General features: G+C 42.2%; 1 protein-coding gene across 1 annotated transcript; it reads right to left on the bottom strand.

Annotated features, from left to right (window-relative positions):
- Nucleotides 1-5707: 5707 nt before the first annotated feature.
- LOC310636779 (CCN family member 1-like) lies at nucleotides 5708-17117 on the bottom strand. The gene is made up of 5 exons (XM_083356881.1): nucleotides 16892-17117; nucleotides 15646-15859; nucleotides 12976-13302; nucleotides 8908-9113; nucleotides 5708-8430 (listed from the first exon to the last, which is right to left on the bottom strand). Exons 1-5 carry the CDS (start codon nucleotides 16940-16942, stop codon nucleotides 8122-8124), a joined length of 1107 nt encoding a protein of 368 aa, XP_083213007.1. The 5' UTR covers nucleotides 16943-17117; the 3' UTR covers nucleotides 5708-8121.
- Nucleotides 17118-24999: the final 7882 nt, after the last annotated feature.

Below are 24999 nucleotides of genomic sequence, written 5' to 3'. Positions count from 1 at the left end.
CCAATGGCAGTGCCGGTCGGTATTTGGAAGGGATGATGTCACTCCCGCGAAGAGGCTGGGGCCGAGCTGATCGATTGTCTCCGGCTGCAAGAGGCAGCTATTGTACCCCTTTGCCCCGCCCCCCAGCTAATGTGGCAGCTGGTTAATAGATCGGTTCAGCCGGGGGTGGGGGGGGGGAAGGGGAGAAGGGAGGGAGTGCGTTAACCCTTTCGCTGCCGCAGTTCTCTCAGGCGACCTCTTGGGGGTCTTCAAACTTGGCCCTTTTATGACTTGTGGACTTCAACTCCCAGAATTCCTCAGCCAGCTTTGCTGGCTGAGGAATTCTGGGAATTGAAGTCCACAAGTCATAAAAGGGCCAAGTTTGAAGACCCCTGGTTTACACGGAATGCCTTTGGAGTGGGAGTTGTTTTGGACACGTGGCTTCTCTTAAGAGGGAATTTTAAACCAGAGAATTAACTCAAGGGTGACGGGCGCTCGCCATATCTGGCCTATCAGATGAGCTCTTTGCCCGAGCCTCGGCTCCCTCTGGGGAAAAGTAGAACCTCCTCACGCAGCTCTCTGCAGGGAGGGTGGGGGATCCAGTTGAACCACCGAGGCCAGTTAACCTCGGGACTTGTGCAACAGCTTTGCTGGCTGAGGAATTCTGGGAGTTGAAGTCCACAAGTCATACAAGGGCCACGTTTGAAGACCTACAGTACCTACTCGCGTTAGGAAATGGGTCTTGGTTCACGCACGCACCCTTGGACATCGTGGCAGTCTGTGGGCTGGGAGTGTGAACAGGATTCCTTTGCAAAGGAACGGAGGCGAACGGGGTCCCTGTTGCACAAGTCCCGAGATTAACTGGCCTCGGTGGTTCAACTGGATCCCCCACCCTCCCTGCAGAGAGCTGCGTGAGGAGGTTCTACTTTTCCCCAGAGGGAGCCGAGGCTCGGGCAAAGAGCTCATCTGATAGGCCAGATATGGCGAGCGCCCGTCACCCTTGAGTTAATTCTCTGGTTTAAAATTCCCTCTTAAGAGAAGCGACGTGTCCAAAAGAACTCCCACTCCAAAGGCATTCCATGTAAACCAGGGGTCTTCAAACTTGGCCCTTTTATGACTTGTGGACTTCAACTCCCAGAATTCCTTTGCTGGCTGAGGAATTCTGGGAGTTGAAGTCCACAAGTCATAAAAGGGCCAAGTTTGAAGACCCCTGATGTAAACCACAAGTCATTTTATACATACATTTGTGGACTTTACTGTAATCCTGTTGTGTGGGCATAATCTCTTCTAGGAAGAAGTACTAAACTGTGTGATTACGATTTGATTGGTTATTTGCCATCAAGTCACTGTGGACTCTTAGCAGCCACATAGGTAGTCTCCAAGGCGATTTGTCTCTAACCTGGTCTTTTAAGTCTTCCCAAACACAAAGTATTCCCTCCAGCTGAAATGCAGTTTTAGCTTTCAACAGCTTTTAGTCTTCCATGGGAGTTCTATGAAAGAATCTGGGAAGCCCAGCTGTCCTTGATTGTTTTCATAAGCCAACACCTTCCTGTACAAAGCGAGGAAGCAAAAGTGCCGCGACTAAGTCACTGTCATTTAAAAAGAGTTGTGTTGTTTCCCACTTCTCTCCTGCAGTATTTTTTCCAAATTCACACAGTTTAGAAACCCGTGATGAAGCAAATGTAGTAACTTAAAATTAACCATTTTAATCAGCCTAGAAGTTTTGTCTGGTTTTTTTTTGTGACTAAAAAGTCTTCTGTGACTGAAGCTCAAATATTGGTGGCTTTGTGAACATGAATGACCATATAATTTGTTTGAGCAAGAGGACAAAAATGGTTCACCATTACCTTCTTCCAAGTATTTTATTTTCAGCGTCCAAGTCTAGTCTCTGGCCGAGATTCACGGTAGCCTTTCATCCAAGAACTAGCCCTGCTACTCTGAGGTAGTCAGATTTGGCTAAGGGCTGCCACCTGCTCTTACCTGTTTAAAGGCAAAGGTAAACTGCTACTGATCTGCTACTGCTATTCTAAAATGGCATTTACTTACTCATAATTTCCACCTCATTTCCACATGAACAACGGGTTCATGTTCTTTCAGTGGCCTTTCCAGGGCATGTTCACTGTTTTCAGCTGGGCTTTCAAAGCAGAACTTGAATTTTATCAGATTTAATACTCTTTCTCAAGAATTACACGTGATTGGGTTAATTATCTCAATGCCAAAGGGACTGAGACTTAACTGTTTTGCAAATGTTTCAAGATCATTTTTACTTATATTACTTATATTACATATATTTCATTTCTCAATGATCTCTTTATGTACTTTTTCCCCCACTGCAAACATTTACACAGAAGAGAAAATACGAATGAGCAGAGAAAGAGGCAGATATGAAACCAAAAGCTAACAGAAAACGTGTAAGCTATTGACAAAACATGAGCGAAATTACACATATTTGTAACCCAGGAGCCAAGATGATTCTTTCTTTAAAGTTAGCAGAAAGGAAGACACGTTAAACTGAATGTTTCTCCCAGCCCATTACAATAGCTGCCCAATTGGTTATTTATCTTAGAAAATATCCTGACCCTCTATTATAAATGATATAAAATCAAATAATATTTAATAATTATATATGTAAATAGTAAAAAATATTTATTTTTGCTGACATGGCAAATTAGAAGAGTTAATGAAAATATCTTCCGAAACTGCTTCTTAAACTATCCCATTGTTTGAAAGAAGGTCCAAAACATTATATACATTATATCAATATAACATTATATTATATCTGACTGTCCTTCAGCCTTACCTAAATATCTGTCAACTCTTGCAGCCTATTGGAGAATCATTGAGATCTACAAGTACAGGGAGCAATATCCCAGGCAGTAAAGCCTCAGGATTTATATTACTATAATACGGTATATGAGCAGTGGTGGCGCAGTGGTTAGAATGCAGTACTGCCGCTACTACTGCTGACTGCTGACTGCAGTTTGGTGGTTTGATTCTCACCGGCTCAAGGTTGACTCAGCCTTCCATCTTTCCGAGGTCGGTAAAATGAAGACCCAGATTGTTGGGGGCAATAGGCTGACTCTGTAAACCACTTAGAGAGGGCTGTGAAGTGGTATATGTCTAAGTGCTATTGCTATTGCAATGTATTATAATATCTGTAATTGCTATAATATAACAGAGATGTTCTAAGCTGTAATTCCTATTGTAACTGGAGAAGAAAGGGTGGATATGGGAAGCAACTAAATGGTCTACATGCAAAGTCAGGACAAAGAAAGTTGGGGCCTCTGTGTTATGATGGCTGAAGCTGCCTACTAAAACACAGAGAAATCTTTGCTGAAAGACTTTCATTTGCCTTATTTCCTTTTTATGATTCTTGAGATAGTTTTGATAGCAAAACAATAGTTTTCACAAGTTCTATTAATATTCTTAACCAGATCGCAGTCCTAGAGTGAGTACCTAGAGAGTTGTAGGCAGTGCTTTTTTTGTAAAAGAAAAAGGTGCCGGAACTCACACATGTTATACAACCCGCCTTGCCTACCCTACAAGGTTCCATCCAAAAAAGGTGCTGGAACTCCGTTCTGAGCATTCAAATGAGAAAAAAAGCCCTGGTTGTAGGACTTTCCTGAATGATCATGGAGATCAGCACACAATTTTGTAATTATAGTTTAGATAAAGAACTCAGGAAAGAAGAGTATTTGGGTACGTGGATCATAGCCTGAAAATCCTTGGTAATCTGCTATTCAGTTGAAACTAGAACTTTTCGTGTTAGAACTAATGGATAGATAATTAGTAAAAAATAAAAACAGATCACTGCTGCATATGTACAAAAATGGAAAGATTCTAAAACATTCACAATGCAGGAATGGCTGGTGAGGATGGCAGAATTATCAGAGATCGAGAAATTGATTTGCCTGACTAGGGAAAAGACAATGACTATATTTATTTGTGACTAGAAACCACTTGTGGACTTTTTGCTGAAACAAGAAAAAAATGAAATTGTGATTTATGGGTTTGATGACTGGAAAGGGTAGACTATAGAAAGAAGCAAATTCTATTATAATCATAGAGAGAAGGTATAAAGGTACTTGTAATGGCGGTTAAGAAAATCTTTATAACTTTCCTTTGTCTTCTCCATTTCTTTCTTTGCACTTTTTCACTTAATTACTACTTTTCCTTATTTTCCTTACTTTTTCTTTCAAAAATCTGTGGTTTTTATTATTTTAAAATTCATTTAGTAATATATATATATATATATATATATATATATATATATATATATATATATATATATATATATATATATATATATATATATATATTATATATAATATAATCATTTTGTCATCTTCCCCAATCTCTTCCTCACCCAGGAAGAAAGTTAAAGAAAAAATAGATTTTAAAAATTACAGTTCATAAATGATTTACTCACGTAAACATTATCTGTTTACACATGTCAGTTTATAATACTGTGTTTAGTATGTAGGATTGCTCTGAAATTATCTTCACATCATCTCTTTGAGGTGAAGATAATATTGTTCACCCAGCTTCTATCTTCATCCAATAGTTTAATCATTATACTAAATGAACAATGTGGGACAAAAGAAACATTGAACCCTGAAGATTTTATCAGAAAGTAATCCTGCTGTATTTTCTTAAAAATAGATGTCGGGCTGTAACTCAACCCATTCCTATGTTTTTATCATGTTGACTAGAATTGACAGGACCTAAATTCAACAACATTTGGTGGACCACATCTTCCCCAGCCTAGTCATTTCCAATTATTTTTCCAAGACTGGGAAAACATTAAAGAATCCTGGTAATTGCAACATAGTAAGGATTGTAAACAGGTGGTATTAGTAGTATTGGGTGTGTGTGTTGTCTATTAGCATTGATCCTTTAATCTCTGGATAACTGTGTCAGCACATAACTATGTTTCCTTAGAAATAGGGTCTGCGGGCCTAATTTAGTAGGACGTGTGTCTATGTGGATGTCTGGATTCTGCATGTCTGTCTGCACAGCAGAAGCTACCTACAGAAATGCAGCAAAATGAGTCCCACAAAGTGAAAGAAATGAAGCGCTGTTCTAAAAAAAAACCTGTTGAACCTGCATCCTTGAAGCAAACACATTTAAATCTGACTCCCAAAACTCCACGCAAGGTTTGGCTGAATACTATGCAAAATTGCCTTTAAATATTCCAGCTCATGAGGTATGCTTTATTTGGCAATACTCATCAGCAGGTTTGTTTTTCCAAAAGGGCATTGTTTCAACAATTATGCCGCTGCCTTCTGCTATCTTCCCAGATGCTGAGGGATTGCTCAGTTGATTATTAAAATACCTGTTGATGTTTTCTGTAAAATGAGGGGGGTCTGAGGGATTTATTTGGAATGAATCAGGAATTCCTTGCTCTGCTCAAGATACTCAGAAGTATTTTACTGCTCTCAATTTTCTTCTTCAAGGAGTTGTATATCAAAGGGCAGAGGGAGGGACACGACAATGGATCGACTCCAGCTGGAATCCGAAAGCTTAGAAGACTAAAACTCCAGTCCCGGTGACTGACTCAGATTGGATCCTACAACATTATCCTGGAACACTTATATTTGCCTTTGTTTGTGGACATGACAGTGTACAGAATGAAGCCATATTATCTTCATTGAAACAAAGGATCAGCATAGATTTGAATAAAATATATTTTAAAACAGCAGAAGCATTCCAAATAAGTCCAAGGCCTGCCTATTCCCTTACAGATTTGGGGGAAAAGTCCTAAGTACAATTCCAATGCAAGTAGCATAGCAATGCCCATTCCCCACAGCCCAAGAATATTCAGCTATAATAATTTTGAGAGAGTTGCAGATTCAGAGGTGATGGTTCCAAGAATCAAAAACATGTTGGTGCCTTCCAAGTGACTCTCAATTTTTCCTTAATTTGAAGCCCTACAATGAAAGTTTTTTTTAGGACTGTCACATTGGCCACAGATCAGCCATATGGTGCCTGTGCTCACCATGGTATGTGACTTCTGCTCCCAACGCACACAGTCCATGGGATCCCTAAACCAAATAAAAATTAGTTTTAATCTTAAAATAAAAGGCCAAAATGCAGCATGTCAAAATCTCAGGTGATTGTCAGCAATAACAATCTTTCACAAGATTTTGTAATCTCACTAGGTTTGAGCTGTGTGTATATGTTCATGCGTATACCTTACAGCCCATCCTGGAAGACCTTTGTCCTCCACAGATTGGGAACCATTGGTGGTTCCACAATCCCTTGCCACCATTCATTTTGACTCAGATTGATGCCAATTATAGCTGGATACATTTAGTGGGCATCAGATGCCTACAAGTAATCAAGATAAATCGAAGTCCATAAGATATATCCATTCCATTGTCTATTTCTGTCAGAAGATTGTTTTGGAATGATTACATCAAGCCCATTTTGTATATCATTTTGAAAGGGCAGTATCCTGTTTCTCTGCTCAAGAGCCTTCTATCAAGCAGGAAGGGTGGTAAAACAGACATTGAACTATTCACTTTAGCAAATCTAAGATTAAGATAGGAATAAGAGCTTCACACACAGAAGGTAATGCACAGAAGGCTTCATTATGAAGCTAAATAGCCATCACTCCAATCTATTGTTGAAGCTTTTCTTTATGCAAAACAAACAAAATTTAAAAATCCATAAAGTAATCTTCAGAGCAGAGAGTACTTTGCTGTATGCATAAATGTAGGTTTTCCCAACTGTCCCAAAATGTCTCAAGTCCCTTCTAATGCTGTGCTGATTTTTTTTTCAGCATTCCTTTTGCTGTTCACCAGGAACAGAATGGGAATAGGTTGTTTGTTTATTAAAAAGTGCTTTTGTAAAGGATGCTTTCTGGCTCAATCGTTGATTGGAGAATGGAAAGTATCTCAAATGCTGCTTTTTATACATTTCTGCTGCTGCAGTCCAACACTTAATTCTTTGTGCAACTATCATCTTTGTACAAACCTTTTTAACGCAGAGGTTTAAAGTGGCTGCACATATGGAACAATCCTCTTTCAACTCCACTTTAACTCATTTTAAAACATGCTCATAAAGTAATTTAGTTTTTCCTCTATTTGGGATATCTCTCCATGAATGTGAAGCTTAAAAGCTAGACTTGGCAACAACAGTCTGGTAGCCTAACAGAGCGCAAACTAGAGGAGATTAAAGGTGGACTGACTGTGGATGAGCAGTGTCTTTATACAGATTTCCCTTCCTGCTGGATAATTAATTGCATATGGCTCCTTCCTGGAAACCTCTTGCCATTAGGGGGCACTGTGGGCAGGCAGGAAGACAGCCTTTGGATGTAAAGATGGGCAAACTAGCAAATGGGTTTCAAGCTGAAGGACAAGGAGGAAGCAAACCAAGGAGCAGAAGTAAATAATGTTCTGGCCAGTTGATCAGAAAAATCACAGGAGGCAGGGGCAAGGGGAGGGGGAATACATACTTTGTTGTCTGAGTTTTGTCTCACACCTACTTTTAATTCCTTATTCATTAGGTTCCTTTAGGTTTTATGGCCAGATCCCAAACTCATCAGAATTACAGCTCTTTTGAGAGACAACTTATTCCACTATAGTTGATTCTTATCCAACTTAGAATGTACTATTTTTTTCCTCAAATTCTGGGATCTTGAAAATGTCAAAACCGCCCACTTTGGGATTTAGCAACCTGAACAACAGCCCCCACCACCCCAGCTACCGATAGTGCATAATGCTGTGCTTCCTCAACCTTTCCAGCATGAGGGCCATGAAATCCAAAAAACAAAAAAACAAAAAAACAAACAAATCCAAAAACAAAAACAAAAATCAGAAGTCTTTGATCTTCCACTAGTAGCATGAGACTCAGTTCCAGCCTGAGTCTGGCTGGACTAAACAGAGAGAGTGAAATCAGTGCCATTCAATCCATTCCCAATAACTGGACATCCGTATTTCCCATATATCCCAATGCGTTCTCCAAATACCGAAGGGATAGGCCATTTCCAAATGCCATTTTGTCTTCCAGATTTGCATTCAGGGAAGCAGAACAACTACAGCATGTCTTAGCTTCATGGATCAAGCAGGGGGGCCTGGATGATCCAAAGTAATTTGGGAACTCCATCAGAGCCAGCAGGAGAGAGGTGGGCATACTCTATCATTCCAGGAATTTGTGAATGTCCCCATTCAGCTGATACTGGGGGCCCATGGCAGTTTCACTCAGCAGCGGGCAGTGAGTTGGTCCACACTGGCAAGTATGGATCATCATGACCTTCTTGGTAAAACTGCTCCCATCAGGACAACGGAAGGGTACATTTAGTGTACGAGTACGCAGGGGTACACAGCAGCGGCCATCCAGGCAGGCCCCACAGAAGCTTGGCTGGTAACGGCGTGGGCTCTTGCAACCAGCATGACTGAATCTCACTGGCTCTTGCACTTTGTGTGTCCTCAGGCATTTCTTGCCTTTCTAAAAAAAGGGAAAGGAAAGCATTTAATGCCTCACTTCTAGACCTCTTTCAGGCCCAGACCGCTATGAATTATTACAGCTTTCCTCAGTGTAGTGCATTGCAGCAACCTATCCAAAACGTTTTGCAAACGTGGCCAGTAGAACACTGGATATATTGTCCCAAATATCCCTGGAGAAGATCAAGCTACAGAACAACTAATTAGGATGCCTAATTAATGAGAGCCACAGATCAGCATCAGTTAGGAAATGTTGACTTCTATTATGAGATACCCCATTCCTTACCCAGAACCTCTTCAATACCTGGCTGCAGGAAACTCTTATTTTTTAATTAATATATATATACATTATTATTCTGATTTCCAGAAACTGGGTCTTCCCCATTTTGATTGCAACTCTTGTCAGCTCCACACAGCCTAATGGCTATGTTCAATGGGGAAGGCTGTTGTCACATCTTTTCTTTGGGTTCTGCCATCTCACCTTTAGCTTTGAAAAATCAGGCTGCTCACAGGGCCTGACCTGACACAATCGGGTTTCTTTGATCAGCTTGCACTGGGGATTATTACTGTTGATGCGGGTAGAGATGCCAAAACCACAACTCTTAGAGCATGGGGACCAGTGTGTGGTCTGGGACAAGCATTTGGGCTCTTGCTCTGCATCCCGATCCTGGAAGAATGGTCTCCATCCTGAGGAAAGAGATGGAAAATCTCATTACTTGACCATCATAGGGACCTCAAGGGAGACATGAGCAAAAATGAGCAACGGGATGACTACAAACAACACGACGCTGTTGATGGACCAGTAATGGGCAGCCATTAGTGCACTGCTAGTGAGTAGCTCACGGCTGGGCACTTTCAGAAACTGAGCAAATAATTATTTAGAGATGCTCAGATTTGTCCAGTTCCTCTTATGCTGAGAAGAGCCTCTGTGGCAGTTCTGCTGCTCCACATGGGCATTTCATGAAAGCAGTCAAAGCAAACCAGGCATCAGAAGGATATTGTCAGAATCCATTTATATCACATTAATAAATGTATGTTTAAAACATTATCCCCCCCCCTGGATTCTGCCATCTTCCGAGGAAGGAGGAGCACATGTGGATTCAGCCTGCCTTAGGTTATTTCAAAGGCCAAGGGAACCTTTTGAACTGGGGGAAGCAAAAGGGAGGCTTAGAGAAGAAGGCATCTGGCTTGTGTCTTCTTTTAATTCTGGAGAGGAAGAAGGCAATAACCATTAAGATTCAAAGTTCCTTTTTTCCCATGAAAGGGATGACACGAAGTAGAAGGATGGGGGCTGACCAAATGGGGTTGAGGGAAGGGGGGTTGAACCGGGTACCCTTTATAAAATTTCAATTTGTAAAACAATACTAAGTCCTGTCTTGTATTTCCACAACCAAGCATGTCCTAGTAAAGATTCCTTTTGGACTAGAACTGACTCCAAGAGTTTTTGTTTTCCTAAGGTGTGGATTGGGGTGGGTCCTGACAGTTATATAGGACTATAGCACAGAAAACCGAAGAAAGAGGAAGAAAGGGGACAAATCTGAGTTATGGGGCTCAGGTACCAACTTTTCTGTTTTGGTGACTGAGCAATGTATTAGGCCAGTGGGGCCCACCCGATATCTGCAGAACATCTTTCCTCTTCCTCCTCCCTGTAAGGTTAAGAATGTCTGGGGACATTTCTTGCTTCTATTTTTCATGGAAAATTAAACAAGAGTCAGGGGTGACTCTTACAGCCATGTTTTTTTTCCTGCTGTCCTTGTGCTGGGAAGAAGCTACATCGACATAAATTGTGTTGCTCCCTCCCCCCAACTATCTTCACCGTGACTCAGCAAAATGAATGGGGAGTGACGCTGTTGCCCTCATGCAACTTTTAACACAAAGTAGTTTCAGGACAGTGACTGTTGGATATCTTGCTAGTTTTTCCAGAAGGAAATCCAACCACGTCTCCTGAACCATGTGCAGAGTGAACTGATAAATTAACATCTAATTTTTATCCTTTGCTTCTGACAAACTTATCAACCTCCCAGGAAATCCAGTCCTCTATAAAGCCTGTAATGATCCCAAAAACCACTAGATGGCAGCATCTATTCAACCATTATAGAGTGGTAATTAAAAATACATTCTAGCATACATCAAAGGATCTCTGCTTCCCCACCCAAAAGGTGGGGAAGAGCTCATTGGAAATGCACAAATGCCTGAACCAGAAAGAACTCGATGCTATTGTGCCTTTAAATCATTTGCCTCTAGATCTTTTTATTTTTCCCTTCTGAAGCCCATTTCCTCTGCAAATCATTTCTGATCCAGTAAAGTATCTTTTCTCCCTCCCATTCCCCATTCCCTGAGGGCATGTGTGCCTCTTAGGCATCTTCTAAATTATATGGTGCTGGAGAAGACTCCTGTGAGTCCCTTGGACTGCAAGGTGATCAAATCGGTCAGTCCTAGAGATCAACCCTGACTGCTCTTTAAAAGGCCAGATCCTGAAGCTGAAACTCAAATACTTTGGCCACCTTAATAAGAAGGAAGAACTCACTGGAGAAGAGCCTAATGCTGGGAAAGGTTGAGGGCAAGAGAAGAAGGGGACGACAGAGAATGAGGTGGCTGGATGGAGTCACTGAAGCAGGAGGCATGAGCTTAAATGGACTCCAGAAGATGGTAGAGGACAGGAAGGCCTGGAGGAACGTTGTCCATAGGGTCGCGATGGGTCGGAAACGACTTGGCAGCTAACAACAACAAATTATATATTTATTTACAATCTTCCCAATGCACACACATACACACCCTGTACACTCATATCAGATAGCAAGAATCCTGGTTGAAGATCTATCGGTCTCCTGGGAGTTTGATATTGTAAAGATAGAAAGACCAGGTTGCAGCCAAAAGCAAAAGACTCCTGGAGGCCCAGTGCCCAACAATTGATGGGGAGAGTTGTTCCTAGGGCTGACCTGCTGAGCCAACTGGAGTTGAGTAGACAATGTCCCTGACCATGCCATCCCCAGGCATGTCTGCATTTTATGTTAAGAAAGGAAAAAACCTGGAACAACTAAGAATGGGTCTGGGCTACCTCAGCAGTGGGCTGCAGATGAGCAGGGATGCTGTTAGGATACGCCCCACCAAAACAATCAGCTATCTCTGTGCTTTAAGTTTATTGAAGTTTAAGGTTATTGAATTTATGTGAGAATTAACCCACAGAATTATCTTGCAATCCCCGAGTTCTTGAGAAAGTGACACTCTGGAAATCAGGTGGGGGGAAAATAACTCATCTGTAGGCAGTGCTTTCTGACCCCACCCTCACCACCCACAGTCATGTTTAATAGAAATAGCAGCTGGAAACCAAAGCAAAATGCAAATAAAGAATCACATTTCATGACCTCAAGGAGCATCAGATTTAGATCCCAAAAAGGGCAACAGGGTACTGCCATTTTTACCTGTTTTTGTTTATTTTTTAATTTATTTTATTTTAATCCATTTATATTCCGCCCTTCTCCGAGTGTTCCCATCCTACTTAGGATCGCCTCCCCAAAACAGGGTTACCTTTTGATCTCTAGTTGCTGAAATAAAAATATTTTTTAGCTCAGCTGGTTATATCCTGTGCACCTCTTGTTGCTTGTATGTACACTTAGAGCTTATGCACCGGAGACAAATTCCTTGTGTGTCCAATCATACTTGGCCAATAAAGAATTCTACTCTATTCTATCTTCTCAAAACACAAAACTATTGAGAGTGCACAGACTGCATGTAGGCAGTAAAAACAGAGAAATTGCACAACTCGGCCTGAACCAGAAAATTTAACAGAAAACAAATTTAGGAGGCTGCCTTGGCCATTGAATTCATATTCAGTCACATTTAGATTATATTGCTCTGGATTTCCATGTATTGCTCCTCTAAACCTAATCTGAATGAGACCTACTGTAGGCCTACAAAGTCATATTTCCATTATATATATCACAAATGAGGTATCCCTACAAACTACTTCAAGAACAATGCAGAGAGCCTATGACATTCCAGCCTTAAAAAAGATGATTAGTGGATATTCTGGTTAGATCCTCTGTAGCAGTTGTTCCTTCAAAAGAAATACTCCTGACAGATGCAACTCTGTGGCCTTATAGCTACCCCTCTCTAGATCTTTGAAGCAATTAAAGGTAAAGGTAAAGGTTCCCCCGCACATGCGTGCTAGTCGTTTCCGACTCTAGGGGCCGGTGCTCATCTCCGTTTCAAAGCCGAAAAGCCAGCGCTTGTCCGAGGATGTCTCCGTGGTCATGTGGCCGGCATGACTAGACGCCAAAGGTGCACCGTAGTGGTCCCTATTTTTCTACTTGCATTTTTACATGCTTTCGAACTGCTAGGTTGGCAGAAGCTGGGACGAGTAACAGGCGCTCACTTATAAATTGCAAAATCCTCTTTCCCTAGGATTTCTTCCCAACTTTACCAAGATGAATTATTTCTTTCAGTTGAATAAGGGAAGTACTTAGAGCTCCTGACTGAACACACCCACTAACTCTGGTGGGGCTTGAGGAACTCAACTTTGCTGAGTTTCTGTCTTCTGCCCACTCACCTGGCAGGTTTTTCCATTGTCCGCCTTTGCCCACATAGATGATTTCATTGCTATTGGCCTCTCCTTTTGAATTGTACTCAAAAGTGACACCTTCATACTTCTTGAATCCTTTGCTGCACACAAATTTCTTGCAGCATTGACCAGGCAGTTTAAGGAGCCGGGGACTGGGACAGCCTAGTGAAGCCAGAGGCAGTTCCAGTGGGCAAAGAGGTTGGCAACCCACCGCTCCATCAATGCACGTGCATTGATGTTTGCAACTAGGCTGAAAGTTCTCTCCATTTTGGTAGATACGGCCATTGTATTCGCAGGTCCGACCTTCTTGCTTTGCTGAGGAAGGGGAAGAAAAAAAGATGTTCGACTTTAGCAGTTGTATGTTTAAAGGTGTAGTCATACATAGCGTACATATTTATAAGAGAGGATCCTGTTAGAAGTTGCAAACTGCATGAACTACTAAGATACTGTGTTGGAGCAAACTATCACTAATCATGCCACCAAAGATCCTTTTTCTCTCCCAAACCAGATAATTTCTTATTAATCTATTTTCAAGTGAACACACATAAGATCCTTTGAAATAGCTGCAGAAAGAAGTCTTAAATCATTCTGAACTTCAGCACAAACATTTCCCAACCTACATCTAATTAGGATGTTCATAGTCACCAGGGAGCACTGTTCACACAACAGACCTGAAAAATAACCAAGAGGTATTGAGAAGACATCATGGTCACATCTCACTGGTCTGCTCTAATATAAAACCTCAACTGAAGCTGGGAGTGGTACCCAAAACCTCAGAGTTAGATTATGCAGAAGTAATGAACGCAGCAAGTTATTGGCTATCACCATTAAAAGTCAGAGGAAAATATTTATTTGCACAACTGGGTTTTTAGGGGCCATGTCAACAAGAGGCGAGTGTTCTGAGCTTTAAATAGACATGTGAAAACAGGATGTGAAAAGCACACACAGCCTGGGATCAGGTTGCAGTGGATTGGGACAGGGCTGGAGGCCTTCTGCTGGAGGGTCTGGTGAGAAGAATTCTAGCATAAAAGGACGTGGTCTTCACCTTCTTGCTCTGCATCAAGTTGTCTACTTTTTACTTGTTCTGCATGTGCTTATAGGCTTTCTTTTATTTCCTGTCTATTTTTCCACTGGGTGGAAAAGCTATGACTAGATCATCTGGAAGCCACAGTTTTTAAAGCAAGTCTCCTCATGGATGTGCATCCTAAAAGTCTGACCTATGGAAATAATAATTAAAAAATCATCTGCTCTGCTTGCTCAGAAGTAAACCCCCTTCAGTTATGCAGTCTGGTTCTACTTTCACTTCTGCATACCTATTAATTAGAAATGTTTCTTTTCTCGAATCTCTGGATTTATATCACTGCCCCAATCTCTTTGTATACTACTCTACTGTTGAGCACAGAAGTTACTAGGTACTACAGAGTGTTCTTATTGGCCAGTAATCTAGAGGAAGCTGGGATAAGACACAGTATTTTGAAAACATATTGTTAGGTCCAAGCCCAGAGACAAGACAGTGGTATCTAATCAAGTCCAATTCTTTATTTGCTTGCACCTAAAGGACAGAATCTTGCCAAACTAAAGCTGTAACTTTCTAACCTAATACATGTATCCTGAGAGATTTTTGCCAAAACTCTCCCACTGCTCCTCCAGGTGCACATTCCATCACACTTAGATAAGTTATCTTCATTAGCTCTGAATGATCTCCATATTTCCAATAACTCACCAAATATCTCTAAAAAATATCCCTGGGCATGGAGATCATTCCAGCTCAGATTTATATGCCAAACAGCCTGGACAAACAAAACTGCCTTCTGTTAAACCATTGGTCCATCCAGCCAAAACTGTCTACACACACTGATGAGCAGCTATGCTTTAAGCCTCCTGCCAGTCATCTGGCGTATTTGGAGATGCTACCTCCCGTGACCTTTGGCTTGCCACAAAACAATGGATGAAGGCATCTTTCTAAGATAGGTGGATTTGGAACCATTCCCTGCTACCCAAATACAATGCTGCTGTCTTGTGAAACTGAGGGTAACTAATCTGTTGTTCACTACATCAAGCACTTCTCAGTGCTTAATGATCTAGAAACTCCACTGGGCTGAACACTGTATTATCAGCCAGAATCACGTAAAACTTCACTGCAAATTCTTAATTATCAATACAGGATTTTTCTAATAGGGCATACATGCAGAAATCCCATTATATGAGCTTACAGAATTGTTTTAAAGAACGACTTAATTTTTTATTTTTTATTTTTTTGCTAAACAATAACCCACTGATACTTCTCTCCAAATTCCAGCGGTAGATTTTTAGAAACAACTACAGACCTGGCAGTCCAACCTTCTGTCATTCAGAGAGCAACTTCCAGATCTCTCTTCCAGCCTGGCCCTGTCCACGATCTCTGGGAATGGAGGAAGCTGTGACCCACCTCAGCTAGAAGGCCCAGGTTAGGAAGGGCTCCTCCCGCTCGGCTCCTACGCGCGCCAAGGATCTAATACAGGGGTCTTCAAACTTGGCCCTTTTATGACTTGTGGACTTCAACTCCCAGAATTCCTCAGCCAGCAAAGCTGGCTGAGGAATTCTGGGAGTTGAAGTCCACAAGTCATAGAAGGGCCAAGTTTGAAGACCCCTGATCTAATAAGACTCTGCGCCTCTTACCCCAACAGATGCCCCGGTTCGCTAAAGGGTCGGCCCCAAAATTGCACTCCAGGCCTTTATGAGGATCGCAGGGCGACAGCTTGTCACAGTCCTCGTTGAGCTGGCGGGCGCACACTTGGCAGCAGCCACAGCCGTCGAAAACCGAGCTGACGCCGGGGGGGCAGCGAAGGGGGCGTCTTGCGCAGCGGCATGGGAAAGGGCAGCGGCCGGCGACCTGCAAAAGAGCGAGAGCGTCCTGGAAAGGCAGTTCCTTTCGGCAGCCCTGGGAGCGAAACCGTCCGGCTAACCAACTGCCAGCAGCCTCCAGTTCCGAGGAAAACTGACACCGAAGCCGTTTCCTAGAATTCAAGGATCTCCAACCTTGGCAACTTTACGACTTGGGGACTTCAACTCCCAGAATTCCTCAGCCAGCATGCCTGGCTGAGGAATTCTGGGAGTTGAAGTCCACAACCTGTAAAGTTGACAAGGTTGGGGGGCCGCGCTGTCCCGGCATTCTCTCGCCGCCCACCCCCTCCAACCGCTCCGAGGTCTCCATCCCGTCGACCTCACGGGAATCCAACGCTGGAGAGCAAGCAAAGCGTCCGCCGCGGAGACCAGCGGAGGCCGTGCGGCCAGCAACTCTGGGAATCGACGGAAGCGGAAAAGGGAAACCGCTGCGCACCCTCGACGGGCTGGTGCTGTTCCTGATCGAGCCCGGCTGGGATTTAGGCAGGCGGTGAGGTTTAGCCGGGTCCCCTCCTGGGGTGTTACGGAACACCTAGGAAGGGCTCGGAGATCAAAAGGTATAAGGGCTTCCTGCCTGAGCAGGGGGCTGGACTAGAAGACCTCCAAGCTCCCTTCCAACTCTTACCGTTCTGTTATTCTGCCAAGCCGAATTCAGCGGCCAGGTGAAGCCGGAACACAAAGGGAAGTACACCCAACCCATTCCCTAGTACAGGGGTAGGCAACCTCGGCTCTTTTATGACTCGTGAACTTCAACTCCCAGAATTCCTGAGTCAGCTATGCCGCCCTAGTATGATCTGAGTCAGCCAAATCCCCCCCACACACACACACCCGTTGGGAAAGGTTAGCGATGAGGGCTAAGCAAGCTAGAAGGTGCTACTGGGGGTTTAGTGAGAATTTGATCCAACCCCAGTATGATTTCTGCTGTTTTGACAGGTAGTCGTTGTTTACTGTCATAGTGCGCTCCCCGCAATTCTCTTGTCGAAGTAGAGAGGAAAGGGCTAGTCTAGCTAAGACTACTCACCAGAGAGAAACCCAGCAGGAAAGCAAGGAGGGTCAGGGCAGCCGGTCTCATTCCTGTTTGATGAGAAAAGGCGGCCAGGAAGAGGGCTACTCTTGCTGAAGGAGAAAAGCAAAAAGACCAGAGAGGCAAACTCCCAAAGGATCCAGATGAGACAGAATTGACAGTTGCTGCGAAATTGTCTCCCAGACGCCTTGCCTCTATAAGGTCTCGGCACACTGGCACACCCCCTTTTACACTACTTTCAGTACCTACAGAGCTATAACGTTCTTTCTGTATTTATATTTTCCCCAGGCACTCCCACCTACCGGGCTGAGGGCCAATAGGAGCCTCCTGTCAGCCAATAGCAACGGTGGCGCACTTCCAAACATTCCAGGGGATGGACTTTGGAAAGGTAGGAGGGGCCGCATGAATAGAGTCATTCATAAAATTAGAAAGCCAGTGCATTCCGAGGCGATGTGCATTTAGTCTCGCGCGGGCCAAGATGTTCCGCTAGCAGAGAAGCACTTTTTATGCAGACTGTTGAATAAGGTTCTTACTCCCATGGGGCACATAGCTGCATAGGCAATCTAGTGTGCATAGGCAATCTAGAGTAGCCACAAACATTCCTGACGTGCAAAAAAACAAATTAGGCAGAAGGAAAACACCATGGAAGAAGAAAAAATAAATAAACGGGAGGAGGCCAACGCTGCCTTTAGCAGAGCAAAACTCTGATCTGACTTTAAGGTAGGTTCAAAAGCTCTGGGAATCGGGAGCATTAAATACTTGAGATTACTATGGAGAATATTCTGTGCAGTTTTCAGGAGAGTGCACAAGGGTCAGCTCAGGCTGAATTTATACCAATGAATCTGGTATATACCAATGAATCTGGTATAAGCACCAGAAAGAATGAGGGCTACTACCACTAAACCAAAGTTATGAAGAGGAGAGTGCCGGCATCTATTCTGCTCTCAACTCCTTGGAGAGAGAAATGCTATCCCTAGGATTACCTGCATGCTGTGGTTCAATTTATCAACTTTCATTTTTTTTATGAAGCTATATGACAACCTTTGTGGCCCTGTTTCAAATGCACCTCATAGGCTGAGGGATGAAGGGCCTTTCAATAGTTTTCCTCTCACTGCCCACCATTGGTATTAGGAAATACGGTCTGTTGATATTTGCTGTTTTAGCAGGATTGCATTGTTCCTCATTGTATTGTGTGTGTGTGTGTGTGTGTGTGTGTGTGTGTGTGTATAAAACTCTTTTATTGCCTAAAATGTTTGATTGTAAGATGACTAATAAATCTCTAAACTAAGGAGATAAAATCATAAACTAATTTAAAAACAACCTTTGTCACATCCATATAAAGAAGAGTGATTTCACTACAACAATTTCTCAGAAGAAAATAAAAGAAGACAGGATACTCCATTATCTGCAATTGTTTTTTTTAAAAACTATATAAAAAAGCAAACTTAGATTTATGGGCTATACAGAGTAGTTGCCTGGGTGAACAATTGGCACAGTCGTGGAAGTTATTCCTAGCTTTGATCATCTCAAAATACATTTTTCCCCATGCATCCACCCATGTTGACCTATTTTTCCATATACCCAGAAATGGGTATCCATTAATATCTTTGTAAAGGGCAGACTAGAATTAGAATGACAAAAGTGCCTGCCCTCGGGACCTCAACAGAGCCCAGCAGAGGCCTGGGTGTAGTGGGTCTTAATTTTGTTCTTTTGTGAGCTAGGTTTAATCTTTTCTCAACCAAAGACTCATCAGGCTTCCAATAATCACCACAGCACAAAGACTGTGCCGACACTTAGCTTCTATGTTAACCAAATGTTAGATGGAGGGTGCCTATGATAGCATTCTTCAAATAGCTGAAAGAGTGTCACAGAGAAGGTCAAGACCTCTGATCCATCATTCCAAAATGTAAGACAAGGAATAACGGCTTTAAGTTAAATTACAAGAAGAGAGAATCCAACTGGATGTTAGAAAAAGCTCCCCAACTTAAGAGCAGTTTAACAGGGGAGCAGTGGTGGGATTCAGCCAGTTCGCACCACTTTGGTAGAACCAGTGGCTAATTTTTTGTTACCCAGGACCAGAATGGACTTCCAGAAGCAGCATCCACACAGAGAACTGGTTGTTCACATACTGTATTTGAATCCCACCACTGCAGGGGAGGCAATTAACCACAGAAGTAATAGAAATCTTCTCCCCCTCACCACCACCACCCACCACAAGTAGAAGCTGCACAGCCATTGGGTTGCTTTAATTTAGACCCTTGCTTTGAACAAGGAACTTGCTTGATGGCCCCTTCCAACTGATGGCCCCTTCCAATTCTATGATTCTGTGAAATGAGTCCAATCTGTCACTTTTTATTGAAGCTTTGGGACAGGTTTAAATATGGATATATATAATTACTTAACACTTGAGGACTCCAGGCTTAATGACCCGTAAGGAAATGTATTAGTTTACTTAAACTAAGGAGCATGTTTTTGTTACCTTGCAACCAATGTTTGCTGACTTGTGAGTATTGTGTTTGTCTCTTATAATCTTCCTTCTTATAATCTATGCTCAGCTCAGCAGCTGTTGCCTAATATTCTGAAACATGCCAAATCAGCATCTCACAACGCTTGCAAGTTGCTTGCACAACACTTGCAAGCAAAATAGCATGATGTTAGAATCTTTCACCTTGGCTCTTACTGCTTATAGGGGGAGGGCCTTCTCTGTGGGCGCTCCGGCTTCATGGAACCAGCTGCCGGTCGAGCTCCGGACGGCACCGGACCTTCGCTCCTTCCGACGCGGTCTGAAGACCCATTTATTTGAACAAGCTGGCCTGGCCTGATGGGGGATGTTAGGGTTTTTAATGGGGTTTTATACTGTTATTGTTTTTATCTGGGCGATTATTTAATTCCTTTTAATTTTTGTATTCTCTATTTATATGTGCCCTGTTCACCGCCCTGAGTCCTTCGGGAGAAGGGCGGTATACAAATGTAATAAATAATAAAAATAATAATAATAGTACCTTTCAGAGGCAAACAAGAGGCTGTGATCACTTGCACCTGAGAAGATAAGAAGCTATTAGAAGTCCAGCACCGACTAGTTTGGACAGCTCCTCCCAGCTGCCATGCCTGGGTACTCAGGATTAATGGAAGTGGATAGAGACTCTGACTTCTACCATATCTATGATAACAAAATGGTTTCTAAATTCTGAAGATTCTGATTCATAATATGTCTTTTTTTTGGATAAGCAAGCTGCAAAAGATATTTCAAGCTAAAATGTATGCCTTCCTGTTTTTTAAATCTACAATTCTATGGCTTGTACATTTTTCCTGACCTTCTTGTTTTCAGATAGTTCTGTCTGGCTACTCTGATTTCATGGAATTAGCCCACATCCACTCAAGGCAATTCTCTGGGGCATGTGCGTGGACATAGCCAGAGATTCAGGGAGGTCTTCCTGAGCTTTCACAAGTGCTGCTTTTTTGCCTCCAATTTATCCTATCAGATGCTCTTCCTTTCCCAACGGCTTTCATTTCACCCCAGGATACTCTGGTTTGCTTCTGCTTTTCTCAAAACTCCCAGCCTTTGGAATATGGCTTTGAAGACAGGATCTCCTTTTATCAAACGTGCCTTCTTCCGACATTCCTAGCATAAAGGTCTATTTTTTAGACTTTTTAATTTTATGTCTCCATCCCAAGAGATAAAGAGTCTTCTGCTAATAAAATTGTAATTCTATGACACTATCTTAGCTCTCAGATTCTATACATTAGCCTACATCAGGGGTCTTCAAACCTGGCCCTTTTATGACTTGTGGACTTCAACTCCCAGAATTCCTCAGCCATCATGCCTGGCTGAGAAATTCTGGGAGTTGAAGTCCACAAGTCATAAAAGGGCCAAGTTTGAAGACCCCTGGCCTACACCCTAAGTTTAATGAGAGTTTACTCTTGAGGTAGTGAAATAAGATTGAAGTGTCTGAATGAAAATTGTTTTCCACCTGAGCTCAATGATTCACTGAATTAATATGGATTGACCTATATCTTTTAGTTTAAATATAGAATATTTGTTGAGGGCAAAAAATGAGATGTCCATGTCTAAAAATTTACATTTGTTAAAACTAATCAGAGAGACCTAGAGTTCATTTTTAAGAATGTTTGATTTGTATGGGAAACTGGCCAAAAGGTGGGGACAGATGCTAAGAACTTCTTGCTTGCCTTCTCAGATTTGTCTTAAGGTTTCCAGTTTAAAAAGCATCTGCTGAATCCAGCAGTGGTGGAAAGAAAAATTAAACAGTAATACCTAATGGATGTTTCTGAAGGACTTCTATAAATATATTTCAGAGAAAAGTAAATAAAATTTCCTGTTGCATCGTGAAGTGAAGACTCCTGGGCAGATTATCCTGCAAGGCTTTCATAATTCATTTCCATACAGTATCTCCATTTGCTTTTCCATCTTCACTGGAGATTATACATGAGTAAATACATACATATGTATATACATACATACATCTCTCTCTCTCTCTCTCTCTCTCTCTCTCTCTCTCTCTCTCTCTCTCTCTCTCTGTATTTAATGTTTCACTAGATGGTCAAATATTGCTCTGGGAGAAAGAGAAATGTCTACCCCCTATGTGCACTTGGTTAAAATGACTTCTCCAATATTTTTATTGAAAAAAGAATCACATTTATAAAACATATCATGGAATGTAGAGAGAATAATTATTTAAGGAACAGGTGAGAAGACATGTTATAGCCAGATGTTGAATTCTTCAGGTGATATATCATGAGTGATGCCAGAGATAGTCAATGGAAGCTCAATAATCTTTGGAAAACCAGATGTCAGGGAAGTTTCAAATAATCTTCCAAAACTAAAAGTAATCCTAAATGGAATTAAATGAATTCTGTTTTCTAAATTGCAAACTCCAGTGGCTTAAGCATTGGGAAAGGGCATTAGAAAATAGCTTGAAATTTGATGTCTGTCTCTCCAGGCACAGACTGGAAGGATGAAGACTTTGGGCTTTTCTGGATTGGCCTTGGTAAACAGCCACTAAACTTTGAAGTGATGACCTGTAGAGCTTTATCAAAACCAGAAGTAAGAATCTTTACAAGGGGAAGTCTTCCTCCCTTGTTGATGCCTTACCAGGGAATGCCATTCCCATTGCTACTGGCCAAACAAAAATATTTTTTAAAATTAGTCCAGGCATTTTGATTCATTTTTACAGCTCTGAATATTTTGAATTCTCTGTATTTAATTACTTTTTTATCTATTATTGATTCTTGAATGCTAATTATTATTTCATGACTATAATAGATACTCATCTAGGACTGACTTTTAATATACTAGGAAATATTCAAACTGCACTTAGCTCAGATTTGCTGTTACACTTTTGATTAATATTTATCTTTAAGAAGTTAAAAATCTGTAGCTTGTTCAAACACAGCAATACTTAAAAATACCAAAATTGCAAACTATTCCATTTTTATTTAACATAGACTTACACTTCCAATATGACTGACTGTAATTCTAATGGAGATTACCCACATAGTGCAAGTGATCTTCAAAACTTTGGGGTAAAGCTTCTGAACAGGTCAAGGGAAAACATGAAGGAAAGATAATAAATAATATGTAATTCAGGCATATAAGAAAGCTAAAGGAAAAGGGAATTACTATTTTTTTCAACATATATGCAACCCTTAATCCTAGGGCAGGGGTGAACCTCTTGAACCTCTTCAACTATAAGTGGGAATTTGTTCTTTTTTCTTGATGCTGAAAGCTGCAACCACAAATTTTCTTCAGTCTCAGATGAGAAAGGCATTCATAGAATAACGGGAGCCTCCAAATAAGTCTTCACATCAATTCTTTTAAACGAAAAAACCCCAAATTCCTTCTCCGCCCAAGAAAAAAAAGGTATCTTGTCACATTCAAGTTATGATCTGCCTTTTCCTACTTTTTCATTGCCCTCCCAGACAAATTGGGCCTCCAGAGACCATTCCATATATCAGATGTTATCTGCAGTCTTCCTTCTTATACAGCACAGTCTTTCCCTTGGAACTGGGCACCCACCACTCAGTTATGATGAAATATTCCATCCCCTAGCATAGAACTTCCTGGATATGCCCAGAACATTATACTACAACTATATCTTGTGATTTATCTGTTTACAGTTCTCTAACTTCTTTAAGATTTTACCCATGATCACCCAAACTCAAAGAATGTATGCTCTGTGACTTGAGATTCACACATCTTAAAGTTGCAGAGTTTGAGAAAGCACTGGCCTAACCAATTGTTCTGTTTTCTGCTTCCAGTAGGATGTTGGCTGTTGGTATGGTATGCTGAACTGTAGGCAACAAGGAAATGTTAGGTTATCTATCTCTGCAAAGTGAACAAGTCAAAAAATATTGTAGGGGGGCAGAGCAGGGGAGACTGGGAAATGGGGAAAGAGGTTTTGAACTCTGAGAGAATCCTGCTTACTGCTGGGAGTAGATAAGGCCAGAATTCTCTTGCCAATGTATACCTGTGTGCAAATAGAAGCTCTCAAGGAAACACTGCTGACCCACAAGTCCCTCCACCCCATGCCAAATATTGCTACTACTAGACCAGGGCTTTTCAACAGGTGGTTCGCGTACCACTAGTGGTACATTAGCACCTGGCAGGTGGTACGCGTACGATGGGTTGAACAGCACTGTAAAAAAAAGTGTAAAAGTGGATGAGGTGAAGCTGCAGCAGTGCCGCAAGGTCTTGTGGGAAAGTCAGCTAGAACTGCACATTGCCTGGGTCCTACTCAGAGCCCAAGATCAAAGCGCACAGCTCCAGCTGATTGGCGGTGGCCTTCGGGGTGGCAGGCAGCCTCACACAATCTTCGGGTGGAGATTCAGCTGGAGCTGCATGACGCATTGCCTGGGTATGCTGAGAGTCCAGGATCGGCTGATTGGGGGGGCAGGCGGCCTCACACAGTCTTCAGGCAGAGATTCAGCTGGAGCTGTGTGAGGTATTGCCTGGGTCCTGCTGAAGGGGACAAAAGAGAGGATATTAAAGGGGGTGAGGGAAGAGATGATATTAAAGAGGGTGAGGGAAGAGATGATGTTAAAGGGGTGAGGGAAGAGATTATATTAAAGAGGGTGAGGGAAGAGAGGATGTTAAAGGGGGTGAGGGAAGAGAGGATATTAAAGGGGGTGAGAGAAGAGAGGATATTAAAGGGGGTAAAGAAGAGAGGATATTAAAGGGGATCAGGGAAGAGAGGATATTAAAGGGGTGAGGGAAGAGATGATAATTAAAGGGGGTGAGAGAAGAGAGGATATTAAAGGGGGGGGTGAGGACTACTAACTATTTCTGGGTTGTTGTTTTTTGGTCATCAAGTTTTTGACACCTGGCTAGGCGACTGGTGGTACTTGAATATTGCTATATTCTAAAAGTGGTACAATCGGTGAAAAGTTTGAAAAGCCCTGTTCTAGACTGCATGCTTCTAATCTGGAGAACAGAAACCTGTACAAGAATCTGAATTCTGTGAAATGGGGTGATCCTTTTTGCTGCCTGTCTGAAAAATGATCATATATACATGGAGGCCACTCAAAGCTTCCTTCTTGCTCCTCACATATGTATCCATCAGCCTGTGTGTGCTGTAGATTCCTGGGATGCTTGTGGAACCTTCAGGCAGTTTCCTTTTGGCAAACCTCCTTGTCAGACAAAGAAGCCTGTGTGCAAACAGGTCTCTTTGCATCAGCCCTGCAGGTCTTTCACAGCCCCCTCCTCACCCACCCATGGAAGGGTCTGTGTGCAGGTACCATGCATGTGCATGCCTGAATTCTGAAGAATGGAAAAGGTTGTGTGTTACCACTCCTAGTTGGGTTGTCATTCTGGAAACCATAGCAAAAGCAATGGATGTTAGCTCTGGGGGAGTGCAAACAGATGGAAATCAGCATAAATAAAATACTTGAGAGATGAACTGTGTATTCCTGGTTGGGGTAGATACAGACCTTGGACTGCTGGAGGCTGCAACAGGATGGGACAACAGGGCGAGAACTATTACACAGCCAGAGCTAGAAACTCTATGAAATGGGACAACACCATTTTTCCCTTTCCAGTTCTCCATCTTTTAGTCCAGAGCTCACATTCCAGATACCAAAACACTTTCAGG

Source organism: Vipera ursinii, assembly GCF_947247035.1.
Source record: "Vipera ursinii genome assembly, chromosome: 2".
NCBI lineage: Eukaryota > Metazoa > Chordata > Lepidosauria > Squamata > Viperidae > Vipera > Vipera ursinii.
Note: the sequence above shows the minus strand (reverse complement) of the source record. Positions and strands in the feature narration are given on the sequence as shown.

Excerpts from the sequence above, each read along its gene's own strand:
- LOC310636779 (XM_083356881.1), bottom strand. The coding sequence starts at position 16,942 with ATGAGACCGGCTGCCCTGACCCTCCTTGCTTTCCTGCTGGGTTTCTCT. Across the intron at positions 13,303-15,645 it reads GAACCGGGGCATCTGTTGGG|CAAAGCAAGAAGGTCGGACC; the intron begins GTAAGAGGCGCA and ends CCCCTTCCTCAG. Across the intron at positions 9,114-12,975 it reads ACAATGGAAAAACCTGCCAG|GATGGAGACCATTCTTCCAG; the intron begins GTGAGTGGGCAG and ends CTCTTTCCTCAG.